A 15,170-nucleotide genomic window follows, 5' to 3' on the forward strand; every position below is an offset into this window, starting at 1 on the left:
TGTAAAGAAAAAGGAACAATTGGTCCTTATTGGATATCTTTAATACCTTGACCACCACTTCTGAGATACTGATCAGTCTAATTTAATATCTCTGCTTGGAGACCCCTTTATGCAATGAAACTATTTATTGAACTGAGTTGACTTAAATTAAACAACCTGGTCAGGAGTAGTGTTAATTCTCTTGCATCTCATAATGCACAGGCTGATATCCCATAGCTAATATATATGCATGAAGATTTTGAAATATCTTTAGCACCTCCACAATTCATTTGCCTTTATTTTCAAATCATTCTCTGTCATCACAACTGGCACCACAATATCTCCACCTGAATGGTACAGTCCACAATATCTGCATTACCATATTTTTTCTGGACTGCATTAAAAACAGTTGGTCAAATTTGCTTGCCTGTGATTTTGCGAAGCAAGCAAAAAAATTTTTCCAGTTCAAAAAATGAATGATATTTGATATTGATTATTAAATTACTTAAGTAATTCACAACATAAACTGGAATATAAATTAAAATAAACTTTAATATATACTTCCTATATTTCAGAAAAGTCACGTTGCCATCTTCATGGGAACTTAAGATTAAGACACGTGCACACAGGCACTCAAACAGTAAATGAGGTCGAAGAAAGGAGACTACTGTTTTTCCTCAAGTCCTGATGGTGCCCCTAGCGAGCTATATTAGTTATTTTTGGCCGTTGGAATGTTCTCAAGATGTATGTCTCCCAAATTTGGGGCAGTCTCATGCATCCAAATTTGTTGAGGTTTGGCACGTTTTTTTTTTTAGGGCTGAGGCTGATTCTATGAATAGTCTTTCAAATCAAACTTGCTGCAGTGTATTATTGTGGCTTTCTTTCAATGTGTTCTGTGGTTCGACCTTCCTAAAACACTGCCAGGATAATCAGGTAATCCCAAATTGTGTAAAATTTAAGCACCGTTTCTCTTCACAAAGCTTCTCTGAATTTATAACCACGCTAGCTTCGCCCTGTTACGAGAACAAATTACCGCTATGTGTGTTCTCCTAGCTGACGCAAACAAAGCTATTCGAGCGCTAGAGGAGGAGCTTTATAACACACTAAATCAAGACCTTTGGATGATTCTATATGCCGACTCCTGTACGTCTGCAGATAAAGAATTTATCTGCAGACGTACAGGAAAATAAGGAGTCGACATATCAAGAAATTTGATAACCTGAATAAGAACTCTACCTCTGAATCAAAACTACCACTCAACACTGTAGTCATCTTTCTTCCATGGATTTGAAGCCCGAGGCACACAGTGTTCTTATATGTGGCCACAATTTCGCCATTGCTCTGAGAAAAATACTGGCCGAAGAAATAATGATCCAAATATGATACCAATTGAAATGCGGTGTCTGTCACCCTCCAAACCACATCACCAACAATATAAGATTGGATGTAGCCTGTGTTTTCACCAAAGCAAGACCACCAAAAATCAGCATATTCAATAGTGAATACAAAGCTCTACAGGAAATGAAGAAAAACAAAGAAATAGTAATCACCAAAGCAGATAAGGGGAATGCCACTGTGGTTCTCAAACAAGCTGATTACACAGGTAAGCTTAATGCTTTATTATTAGATCGGACTACCTACCTCCCTATTGAATATAATCCTACCAACTCACAAATCAGAAAACTCCATAGGCTGCTTAAGAAGGTCACTTCTTGGCCTGTGGAAGTCACCAACAAACTGAAACCTTATAACTCTAGACCCCCCCCCCGTATATATGGACTTCCAAAAATACATAAACAAAATGTGCCATTATGTCCCATAGTGGATGGCATTGATTCCCCCACATACAAATTAGCCAAAGAGCTCACACATTATACTGGCAACACACCATCACACAAAAAACTCAGCCCACTTCAAAGCCAGTATAGAAAACCTTACATTACAACATACTGACATAATGGTCAGTTTTGGCATCTCCTCCCTATTCACAAATGTCTCACTCAAGGAAACCTTAGAGTTCATCCATACTGGCAACACACCATCACACAAAAAACTCAGCCCACTTCAAAGCCAGTATAGAAAACCTTACATTACAACATACTGACATAATGGTCAGTTTTGGCATCTCCTCCCTATTCACAAATGTCTCACTCAAGGAAACCTTAGAGTTCATCCAAGCCAAATTCCCTCCCAATATCTGAGCCCTATTTCAGTTCACAGTGAACTCGGGCTATTTCATTTGGTAGGAAAAATTCTACAAACAGATAGAGGGGACAGCCATGGGTTCACCACTCTCCCTCAACCCTGGCCAACTTCTTTATGGAGACTTTTGAAGAGAAAGGCTTAAACTCTGTCCCACAAAAACCTACTATATGGCTTTGCTATTTTGATGATGTGTTCGCTATTGGCCACATGGCTCAGATACATTCCTCTCCTTCTTAACACACTCAAACAACCAACACCCCAGAATCAAGTTCATCTTGATTCTGGGGTGTTGGTTAAAGATGAACTTGATTCATCTTTTTCCAAGATGAATCAAGTTCATCTTGGAAAAGGAGGATAACAATAGCCTCCCTTTCCTAGACACACTAATCACCTGCCAGCCTGATGGAACTTTGGTTTTCTCAGTTTATAGAAAACCCACCCATACAGGCAGGTACATTCACCAACAATCCCACCATTCCCTGCACAACAATATGGTGTTATTAAGACACTACATAACAGGGCTAAACTAATCTGTTCAAATGACAATGATCTAACCACTGAACTAAATCACATCCTTAACACATTCTCAGCCAATGGCTACAACCCCTCAAAAATACTAAAACCAGTAAATCACCCCCCCCCTTCACAATAAACATTACTCTAAATCAATCACTATTCCCTACATCCAGGGCACCTCTGAAAAAAATAACCAAAATCCTAAAAAAATATGACCTGACCTCTTGTTACAAACCATATAGAAAATTGGCATCCCTTATCTGCCCCACAAAAGACCAACCACTTCCCCTAGACCTACCCGGTGTTTGCCAGGTCCCTTGCAGCTGTAAGCTGTCCTATTTTGGCAAAACAGGCAGGACAGCGAATATCAGAATTTCAGAACACAAGGACTACATCTGGTTTCACCAGTACAGCTACTCTGGGCTTGCAGACCATGCTCTGGATACTCACCACAGAATACGTTGCAAGAAAGCCACAGTAATACACTGCAGCAAGTTTAAATTTGAAAGACTATTCATAGAATCAGCTTCAGCCTTAAAAAACGTGCCAAACCTCAACAAATTTGGATGCATGAGACTGCCCCAAATTTGGGAGACATACATCTTGAGAACATTAGTGGCCAAGAATAACTAATATAGCCTGCTAGGGAGCACCATCAGGACTTTAGGAAAAACAGCAGTCTCCTTTCTTCGACCTCATTTACTGTTTGAGTGCCTGCATGCACATGTCTTAATCTTAAGTTCCCATGAAGATGGCAACGTGATGTTGCCGAAATATAGGAAGTATATATTAAAGTTTATTTTAATTTATATTCCAGTTTACGTTGTGAATTCCTTAAGTAATTTAATAATCATGTACAGTCAACATATAAGCCTTTCTAAGATATTTGATATTGCCTATTAGCAATAAGTTTGTTCTTGGGAATAATGAACAGAACACACAAGACATCATGCTACAGAACAGATATTAAACAGTATGAGCATTCAATGTACTTTTAAAAGCACAAAGAGATAAAAGCTAGATTTTTCACTCACAGAACAGTGAGTGAGTGAAATAGTTTGTCTCTTGAGATGATGAATGCATCTAATGTGAATGAGTTTAAGAGAAGAACATGATAGCTGGTTTGGGAAATGTATTGCCTCCCTCAATGCGTTCTTGACTCGCTAGAAGTCTTAGATAATAATAATAAAGAAGAATGTAGCATAACTGCTCTATTAAATAAGTCAATTTAATACAAATTAGTATTTTTGCTAATCATTGAAGGGTGTTTATTATTATTGTTTTTTTTTCAGAAACTACATCTAATACAAGTTACAACTGCATTCCCTGGAATCCTAGGGTTCTATGGAATGCTGTTTAAGACACATTGGTTTAGTAAATCAATATTCAAGATTAGTACAAATAGTAAAAGAAATATCCCATGTAGAATATGCACCCACATAAAAATTTATAAAGTATAATCAACTGATTGATGACTGCTATGTGGAGATCTATGTCATTAATTGTACAGTACCGAAACTCCTTTGCGTGGATAAGATTTCAGCTTGGTGTGAACAATGACTGCTCCTTATGCACACCAGCTGATGTAATTTTTAACTAATTTGTATAGCATCTATGTAGTTTTGTGAAAAGATCCATAGTGTTAGATCAGTGGAAGAAAATGCATAGATTTGGTTTTATCAATGACTATGGGATCATTTTTTTAAGTTTTATTTTAACAATATTTTAGATCTCCAGGGATTTTTCTCATTCTTCAGTTAGCCTATCTTTGGCATGAGTTGTAATGCTTTCTCCCCACAGAGAAAATGCATTACTCTCACAGCTCAGAGTACCACATTTGGATGAATAACAGAATGTTGCACCTTTTGACCTGAGTTTGACTCTCATCACGATGAGAGGAATCTTTATATGGCTTTTTAAACTGAAGGTGAGTTAGCTGATGTCATATAGAGATAGTAGAATTTTCCTCCTGGATACTGGACTTTTTCATCCTGCATACTGGCAATTTGGCCAGAGAACATGTAATTGAGACAAAAAAAAAAAAAAAAATGCTATTAGTAGGCAATAGGTGATACTGCGTGTGTAGAAGGAGGATAAAGTAGTGTGGGATGAATCCTCAAAGATGCCACATACTAACAATAATAACACACAATTACATACCATTTAGTATAAAAACGCAAGATGGCAGCTGCTATCTGCTCATCATTTGGCATACTGCAGATAGTGTTCAATAGTTACTAATTACAAAAAAAAGAGCTAAAAGGGATGGTTATTCCCTTTGAAGAATGAAAAGGCATAATCAGATTGATTGTGACCAATTAGTTATAAATCAAACTATCCATTTCCAACATACGAAGATGAGAATAAAATCCCTCTCAGCATATGCTGAGTGAAAGACATTAAAATTCTCAATGAGAAGAGATTCAGTTAAGATGCTGAGAGAGTTTTAACATTTTTCTTACTTTCAGAATGTGTTATTTGCAATATACTGTTAGAACATATTACATTTAATTATAACAAGTCATCCTTATTTCTTGGAACTTTAGATACTGGGAATTTGGTGGGAATTTTTGGTTAGTAGTTAGTTTTATTGTTATTAGTATTACGTGACACCTCCAAAGCCTCATTGCAGAACAGTGCTCCACACAACCACTTGCTTAAAATCCCTGCCACATCTAAACAAGAGTAGTTTACGGTCAGTTGATAGGGCCTAATAAAAGTTTCAGATATCCTAGATGGGATATGAATCCATGATTTTTCAATCACAGGGCTCATATTTCCTATTAGATCTTTCGACTGTCTTTGTCAGTGCTGGTGGGAATATTAAGTATCTTTGGTTTACAGTGATGAATCAAATCTTGTGTTGTCATCTTATTAAGGGCTTATTTTTTTTTAAGTGATGCTAGTTTTATAAACTTAGCTGCTGTGTTTGAAGAAGTGAATGTCTGGTATGACTACACATTAAAGGTTTCGTCTACAATAGCATTATTATTATTATTATTACATGACACCTCCAGGAAGTCCAATGACTCATTGAGGGAGGGCACCTACTCTACAACTCTGTCTTCACCAACTACAACGAACTGCAACTGCACCAATGCCATCTACTGCCCACCACCACCACCACTAGTATTTTCGCAGACAATCACAAACATCTATATGCATGGCAGAATCTGAACCCGCAGCCTGTTGGCTGGAGAGCGGATATGTTAACCACTCGGAAACCAGGCCAGCTATACATAAGAAACTTGATATACTAGTTAATTCAGTACTTCTATACGAAAGTGAAACTTGGACCCTCCTAAAAGAAGATGAAAAGAGATGCTACAGATGACTCCTAAAGATACCATATACTGATCACAAGTTTTGAAGCAAGACAAAGAATGTTTTTTTGCCATCCAGGAGATAACATCATAACTAAGATTCAAAGGAAACAACTTTTATGGCTTGGTAATATCAGCAGATCAAATGGTCTATCAATGCAAGTTCTAGGACGATTTATTTCAGGAACTCGAAAAAGAGGCAGACCTAGAATAAACTGGAAAGACAAGATAAAAAGTTGGATGGATGCTTCACTTACATAGCTGAAAGCAATGTCAATCAAAGACTGTGTGGAAGATTTTCGTAAGGAACATTTTCTAATATCTACTCTACCATCCTTTGTGGACTATAGGATGAAGAAGATGAGAAACAAATTTTATGATAACTGTTTTCAATTATACTCATCTAAATTTCATTTCTGATAAGCACAATTTTTAAAATATGCTATTAAGTGCAATTAACAATTAATAGCATAGATTCCTTTTGGTACATGAGAGTTAATCTGGAACAAGATGAAAACAGTACTGGATGCATTGAATTACTACTGACATATCTAAGGCTGTGAGACCAGTATATAACATCAAGGGACATCATAACACAATAAGGCAATGTCCAGGAGTGGCAGGTTTGGAAGACAGCAAAACTGCATTTCAACCAGAAAAAAATATAATTTTTTTAGAATATTTTCTTGAATTTAGAAGTGGAAAAATAGTGCTTGCTTAGGTGCGGCACATACCCTAACGACAGTTCTGATGATGTCTGTTATTCTGTGCATTCTTTTGGCTAGTTTTTCTTTTTTAGATGAAGTTTTCGGGTGAAAATATCCCATCACCTCTTCATGAGTCACTTTCAGATTAAAAACTTATATAAAGACCTTGAGTCTGGATGGATTTGAGGTACCTGTTTCAGGAATGTAGATTACTGCATCCAGCTTTTACTTTGAGCACACACACACATAAAAACCTCAACATAAGATTGATAGTAGACACGATGATCACAAATTATTTATGACTTTATTTACAGGTTGCTTAATATTACACCACTTAAAAATATATAATTTGTAACGCCTTTCATTACTCGTCTTTTATTATGTTATTAGACTTTATTATTTTGTTTTTATTGGTTTCAGCTACCTTGAATAGTACTATTTCATCATGTAATTGGTGTTCTTTCCTTCCTTAGAGGTAGGTGCAAGGGGCAATTATACGCAGTACATTACGAATGTTATGAATGATCGTCATTCTCTGGTATGAAAATCACTGTGAAAATATGCAGATCATGTCGGTCATAACTTTCTCCTTGTTTATTGACGAAAACAGGAATACCTATAACCATTGGGTAAAAAATTAAACTTTAAAAAAAATTATAAACCACTTACTGGTTATTAGTGCACATTTGACTTGCACTATAAGGGCAGCATAGTCGGTATGAACTCCGCGAGTTCAATATACATCTTAAACTGCTGAACTTGTTCATGACTGAAGTGATGCTTACAACCATGTTTCTAATTCATTTTCAAACGGAGTCGAGCACTTAAAACTATTTATAAATCATCCTGTTTTTTTTTTTTTTATATGTAGGTGTTTATATATAAATACTTGGTGTAATGTGTCTTCTCTCATATATAATAATGCACAAACACAAGGTATGTCAATAATGAACACTACAGTTACCTGACCATAACCCCAAGTTAAATAACTACAATGTACATAGCAGACGAGTATTCCTGCTCCTGCTGTTTACAGCTCCACCTCTAACGATTTCGTATTGTCAAAAAAAAAAAAAAAAAAAAAAATCAGTTAACTCATTTTATTAGACAAGGCCGTTTTACCGCTATCTAACTTCTGGAGACTGAGTGGGCAATTCAGTCACCACTGGTACACAATGAGAGATAACTGGTCCAAGGCTATCGCTATCACTAATTTAAGCAGCCCGCAGTTAAGAGGCCACTCAACAAGTGCGCCATCTCCTGTTTCTTAACCCTAACTTAATGTCTAACTTTGATGTCTGAATTGTGAGGATACAAATTCGATTTTCTTGAGAGCTTAAGGACGAAAAACCAAATAAAAACCCACTTGCCTGTGCGAGAGATCGACTAACTCGGGATCCGATCGAAAAAAGGCTCAGAAAAAGATCCTCTAGTTGGCGACTAGACGTGATCTCAAGGCTATATCGAGCGGTTTAGCGTTGAGGAGTGCAAACACCACTTCCATGGAGCTACACAGGCTGTATGTTCGTATTGTATTACTGTTATTATTCGAATTTTATTCCACCATATATAACCAAGGAATGCTTAAGGGTCAAAGCTGTATAACTGGGAAAAGACCTCCATGTAACCTTTCAGGGAATGAGGAGAACCGACTGGGGCTTCATACCTAATATCAATCCTCACCTTCATGTGGTGCGCCCAGTTAGGTATCTACCTGGATACTGAATGAACGAGAATGGGTTGACAATTTGGAATTATCCGACCAAATTGGATTTTTATTGGCTTAAACCACAATGTAAAATGATGGTACAACATGACAGAATTTCATGCTCGCTGGGAAGTTGACCGGTTGAACAAGTTGTTTGCCAGGGAATCAGGGCAAACAGTGCAGTGAGCTACCGGAACAAATCCCGGATCACATTCCAACTCAACAAGAGCAGAGTTCACGATTGGTACAATCAACATGAGAAGCATCAATGGAAAGGAAATGGAACTAGCAGAAGAAATGGATAATTACCAGATTCACATAATAGGCGTAACTGAAGACAAAAACAAGTGAGATCTTTCTAAGCGATAAAATGTTATATTTAGGTCATAGTAATCAGGGAAAAGAGGAAGTAGCTATAGTATTCAATACCAGTTATGAAGATAATTTTCTTTAATTGCAGACCATATCAAGTAGAATGATGTAGGTAAATATTAGAACGGGAAACTGGATAATAAGACTTATTTGTGCTTATGGTCCCAAGGAGGAAATGGAAGAATTTTTTGAGTCATTAGACATGGTAGCTGGCATAATGAAAAAAGAAAAAGTGGTCCTTGTTGAAAATCTAACAGCAGAGCCAAAAATTATTACCAGACATACAGGGAAATGTTTTTGGAAAATTTGGAGAAAAGCACAAAGGTAATAATAATGATAAATGCCTGCTAGATTTCTGCTCAAGACATGGATACACCATGTTACAACATAAAAATGTGCATAAATTCACACAAAAATAAGATGCAATAAATACGTAAAGTCTCATTGACTATGTCATTGTCGACACTGATTTCTTCCCATTGTTCAGGATCCTGAAGTGTACAGAGGATTTGAAATTGGAAGTGATCAATATTAGTTTTGAGCAGGTGATGGTACAACATGACAGAATTTCATGCCAAAATTTCAAGAAAGTTTTAAAACAAATCAAAGTTGAGTACCCTTCTGAGGTGAATTGTAATACTCAAATACATATACAACATTGAAGAAAAATGAAAGAGTTTGAAAGCAATAACCAAACCTTGGAGATTCAGCGACAAGCCCTGAAGAAAACAATGAGTGATTCAGCCAGAGAGGCATCTGGTGAGGTTGTTTGTAAGAAGAGGAAAATCAAAATTCTATGGACTCAGGAAGTTTAAGAGGCAGTTAAGGAAAAAAAGAAAGCATATCGAAAGTTCCTGGCAAGCGAGTCAGCTTGCTTGTCAGGAACTTTCGCTCTTAGAGAATACAGAAAAAAATGCAAGGGCTAAGCTGTGTGCAAAAGTAGCTAAACAAAAGTCATGGGAAGACTGGTAAGAACATAAAAAATAAATAATGAAGGTGGTAAACATTCTGGAAAATCATTAAAAAGCTCATAAATTGGGGGGGGAAATTATTGCTGGAAAAGGAATCAGAGATGATGAAGGTGAACATGAAAACTGAAGACAAAAATATTTCAGATATTTGGAATAATTACTTTAAAAGACTTCTAAATGAAACAAGCAGTATCAACATGGTGGTGAAAATTCCCAACAGGAATCTAGTCAAGAATACATATCCATACTTGAAGTAGAAAAAAAAAATCATCAAAAAGCTGAAATGTGGAAAGCAATTGAAGTTTATGAAATTCGACCAAATATTATTATTATTATTATTTCGTGACACCTCCAAGGAGACTCACTTCCCTTTATTCTCGAAAAGTTAGACAAGACACAAAAAGGCACTAGTATTTCCGTCGGGAATACAAAGAGTCTTCTCTCAACTCTGGTGACTGCCATTTTGTATTAAAGAATGACGATTAATATATTTTCATTAATCCTGTCTGTCAGTGCAAACAATAGATGTTTTCGTCTTGCCATAAAAAAATTCACACGGATATTTTTATTTTTCTCGCTACACTCTCCCAAGAAAGTGAATATCTGAATCTTACTTTTGAAGCAATCTAAATGGATACCAGCTACTTGTGTAACAAGAATAATAGACATAGTTTGCAGAGTTTCTGGCTTACTGACCAATTTTATTTTTTACTTTTTTCAGCGATTACCACTTCTCATAAATTTGTAAAAAAAAAAGGGATTAGAATGTGGGAGACCTGATACATTGTAGTTTGCAATGAAGGTATAAGTCGATGATATTATCACAAAAAGTTTCACACATAATAGCTCATGATCACGATATACTGATATCTTCCTAAGGTTTTGAAATCCGGCTGTTACTTACATATTTTCGGTTGTTGCCTACCCTCTATGAGGTAATAAAAGGCCTTAGCTTATTATTATAGCTCACCATATACTGAAGATAGTACTGATATCAAATGCTTCATATCGCTACGGTATAAAAGCTCCATTTCGATAAAGTTAGCTAACATTCTCAGGAAATTTAAAATCCGCACTTGGTTTTAAGCCCCTTTCCAAATTCCGTTCCTCACATGGTCCACCTAACACGAAACATGACAGCCTGAAGTCTCCAAGACTTTATCGTCTTTCGTGTAAAAGAAGTGTATCTTATTTTGGTCAGATGGAGGAATTCATTGAGTGGCATCACCTATGGCAGAACTAGAGCCAGCTCACTACGTAATCACGTTCTGAATTCTGCTCACCATAACAAGGAATATTTTGTCTTTCATCCAGCGATCTGGGTCAAATCAGAAAGCATTTTTAGATGGTACAATGAACTGGAGACAAAAATTGTAGAATTAACAGAAATTGTCTTTAAACCGATCCTTCTTAATACTAACCTTGGCTTTAACCTCTCTAATTGTCATTCTTCAGCTACCGAGCTTTAGCGTTCGCAAGATTTTGCCTGCGTTCACGTGCCCAATAGGGGATGGGCATCTAGAATGGCTTCAATTGGTCAGAATTACGTTTACAAGTGAATTCACAGCTGCCTCTTGTAAGTTTTCTAAAAACGAAACTAGTCTCGCTACAAATAATAAATAGTATTTTTTGTATTTGGTATCTCTCTGCACCTAGTCATTGACATTTATTTAATTGTGTCATATATTCGAGTATGTCCGTTGTATCAATCAAGTTTCTGACATGATATTATTATTATTATTATTATTATTCGTGACACCTATTGTACAACTCTACGTTTCCACCACTACATCAAACCTCTACTTCCAATCATCTACATCAGCGCCACCCATGGCCCACCACCACCACCACAGCTAGTATTTTTTGTCTGTAAATTGCGTGTGTTCTGAAGGGTCAATTTGTTTGTACGCGGGATGAAAAACCCGAGTTCCCGGGAGAAAAAACCCTGCTAAATCCATATGAGATCAGTTAACTCACCTTCGATTGAAAAAGACCACATAAAGATTCCTCCGTCATGACGAGACTCGAACTTTGGCCTTTTCCAATTGACGGGCGCAACGTACCGTCGTTCTTCCAATAGTGCTACGGAGACGTTACATATGACGTGATTTTAACAATACATGACTCATGTATTGTTGAAGAACATTAAATAGCATATCCAACAATGACATGTTCTGCAACAATCATATTTTTATAACGAAATAAGTTATTTGTGACGTTATAAAATCATATGATATGATGAAGAGTATAAAAAGGCATCTATATTATTATTATTGCATCCCTCTCCTTTTACCTTGCGCTCTCGATGATCTTTGTACGTTTAATCGCTACCATATCGAGGATAAGGTGATTAGCCCTAAGCCTCCATAAATATTAATAATAAATCAGTTTATTAAATGCGATGAGTTTAAGTAAACGCTCCACCTTCTCAAGCCATCATTAGAAATGATTGAAAACTATTTCTGGGAACAGTCCTCTTCAGCTGCACAGCTGCAGAGGATCGGGTTGGGTGGAACTCTGTGCAATGCCTGGGATTTGAAACTTATTATTACAATATGTAAAGTGGGTGGGGGTAGTGGAGTTAACTGAGGAGAGGAGAGGGAGGTACATCAGGCGAGTGCAAAGAAGAGAGCACAGGCGTAAAGGGATAATAAGTCATTGTGCGTCGAGGCGAGATAATCCCGTAACACTGGAGTTCCGTGGGGTATTGAAATACGTTGGACAATCGATGATTTTAGGCACCCTGAAATTAGATTAATTAAATTCTCCATATCAATATGACTTGATATGGAGAATTTAATTTATTTTATTTTATTTTATTTTATTTAAATTAATTTAATTCATTTAATTTAATTAATTAAATTAAATTAATTAAATTAATTTTATTTAATCGAAGGTATTTAATTTATTTACTATCTTATTATCTGTGCATATCTTTCTGCTTTTTCAAGAAAATTTTGAAGAACAATTAAGGTGAGTTCAAGATGCATGTGTATCTGTGAATGCTCTCGAGGACATTAGACAGTCTCAAATAAAGAAAGAAAAGAAAAACGTGATGGGTATAATACTGCAGAAGAATCACAATATTTTAATAAATCCCTAACTCGCGTTGATAAATAAAAGATGTTCATTAAATGAACATCTTTTATGGCATTTGGGGGTTTCATTAAACCCCCATATGCCACTTAGCCTAATTCCCCTCTAAATATCTACAATATCCATGTGTGATACTGGGAAATTTCAATGGCCATTACAATTTATGGGGTTTTAATGGAAATGATAATTTCGTTCAAAAGGTGGTGGAATGGATGAAATAGCTTAGCTTAATATACGATGCTGAAGATACCTCTACAGTTTTTTTAGCTAGATGGCTAGAGGATACATTACAGATCTTTGCTTTGTAACCAAGAATCATCAAATTCTCAGCATATATATAGAAAAGTTCTTGGGCCTAGGAATCCATATAGCACTAACGATGTCTGTCCCAAATCCTAGATGGAATAATAAGCCAAATTAGACGAACTGTGCTGAACAAGTAATGCCAAATAGGTGGATAAAACCTAACCAATACGGCCAATTTATAGGAGTGATTAAAGGAATTGCAAAGATACCTATCCTTAGAGGTTACAGGAAAGAATATATTCCGGTTGGAATAGTGATAGCAACAAACACTATCACGAATTTATAAAAAAAAAAGCACCAGACATTAGCTAAGGATCTCCTGCACTCCTTGGATAATGCAAGGAGGAAAAAATGGCTCAAGACAGCTGAAAATATCAGTTTTAGACATTCTAGTAGACAAGTATGGTCCTTAGTGTATAGGCAGGATCCTCGTGCAGCAGAATCCAAGAGGTAGCAATCTGTTGATGTCGAAGGGAAGGCTAAACATAGTTGCGACTTCTAAACACCCTCATGATCACCAGTCTGTAAAAGACATCAACACACAACTGTTCAAATTGAAGACGTCTTTAAAGCCAACCCTTACCCTTTCCAGACCGTTTACCAATGAACATTATTAATATACTTAAAATGGGTGGATATTATTATGTGGAATTTTTCCAGAATTACTTAAGAATTGTGTGAAGAAAATTATCAATTGGTGAACAAACCTAATTAATAACATATTGATTTTAGGAAATCTTCCTCCTCCCCTATCTCTCTTTAGAAGAACGAAAATAATAACCATTCTAAAAGCTGGCAATGACCAATCCTTAGGAACCAGTATCGAGCCATACCTCTTATGAGTGTTACTGTTAAACTTATGGGAAGATTGTGTCAAGATTGTGTTACTTTCAGAACATTTACATAAATGGAAATTTATGGAAATTTTCAAGCCATTTTATAGCTTAAAATTTCAGTTTTATTATGCAACTTTTAGTATGCAACTATACATAATGTTATGATAGAAGCTATGAAATAGCTTGAAAAGTTAAAAAAATGCTTTGTAAGACTTTTTTTTATGTGGCTTTAGTTCTCATACATCTGTTACATTGTTGTATTATGTTTCTAGCTGTATTCCAACATCATACGATAAATAAAGGAAATAGTACGGCAAGTAATGGCAACAATCTGTTGTCCATTAAACCCAACAATGTGGATTATTGCCTAAAATAGCGCGAATCCTAGGATGTCCTTGACTTTCCGGATCCCCCACTCCCATTCCAGATAGAGACAAACTGGGATTGATGAATGAAAGGGTTAGAAAACAAACTTAGAACAGTGTTTTGTTTATTGATTATCAATAACCGGAGAAGCATATTAGGTCCAGGAAAAGCTCCTTTTCGAAGTGTAAAATTTGATAAAAAAAAATGAATGATGAATGAATGATATTTAATTTTCGACTATCTGATTGTAATATATTTGTAAAAAGTGGACAAAACTTGAATCAACATATTTGTGAGCTGTCTTGTAATCTTGTAATATAGGTGATTACAATATTTAGTCACAAAATCATAAACCTTCCCTAAGCAACCTAAGAAGACAACTGATCTGCTACTCCTGCGATAATTCCTCTAGGTTCTTTAGTGATAGGTGAAACAGATGCAATGCCTCTAAACAAGTCTAATTCATCTAATTTTTTTTGGATTAGGTATTGAGATGGCAAGGAAAAACGGATGATTTCAAGTCGAGTTCACCAAATCAGCGATAGACCACTTTGGTTCGGTGAAGAGGTGCCATTGCTATCTGAGAGTAAAATTATTTTGTAGGATTTAACTAATCTGAAATATTGTTTACATAAACAGTAAAAAGTTGAGTTATTTCAGAGATAGAAGATATCTAATTTGGTCCATGAACAGTATTTTGGTAATAGAATACATCCTTATAAGACTTGAACTATAACTCCACTACTAATCCATTTTTGTACATTAATGAACAAAAGTGAGACAAA

At 36.0% G+C, this 15,170-nt stretch overlaps 1 protein-coding gene across 2 annotated transcripts in view; it reads right to left on the reverse strand.

Annotated features, from left to right (window-relative positions):
* LOC150095747 (sn-1-specific diacylglycerol lipase ABHD11-like) overlaps nucleotides 1–7,758 on the reverse strand; it is a 41,239-nt gene extending 33,481 nt beyond the window's left edge. Inside the window, exon 1 of one of the 2 annotated variants that reach the window (XM_090409899.1) lies at nucleotides 7,400–7,758. In XM_090409899.1, coding sequence (XP_090266025.1) covers nucleotides 7,400–7,521 — 122 coding nt within the window. In that variant the 5' untranslated portion in view covers nucleotides 7,522–7,758. The remainder of the gene's footprint in view (nucleotides 1–7,399) is intronic. The other variant, XM_090409898.1, reaches the window with a different exon arrangement.
* Between the last annotated feature and the right edge of the window lie 7,412 nt (nucleotides 7,759–15,170).

The sequence above is a fragment of the Typopeltis vanoorti genome, chromosome 20, assembly GCF_054136105.1.
Source record: "Typopeltis vanoorti isolate ZY-2024b chromosome 20, IOZ_Tvanoo_1.0, whole genome shotgun sequence".
NCBI classification, from domain to species: domain Eukaryota; kingdom Metazoa; phylum Arthropoda; class Arachnida; order Uropygi; family Thelyphonidae; genus Typopeltis; species Typopeltis vanoorti.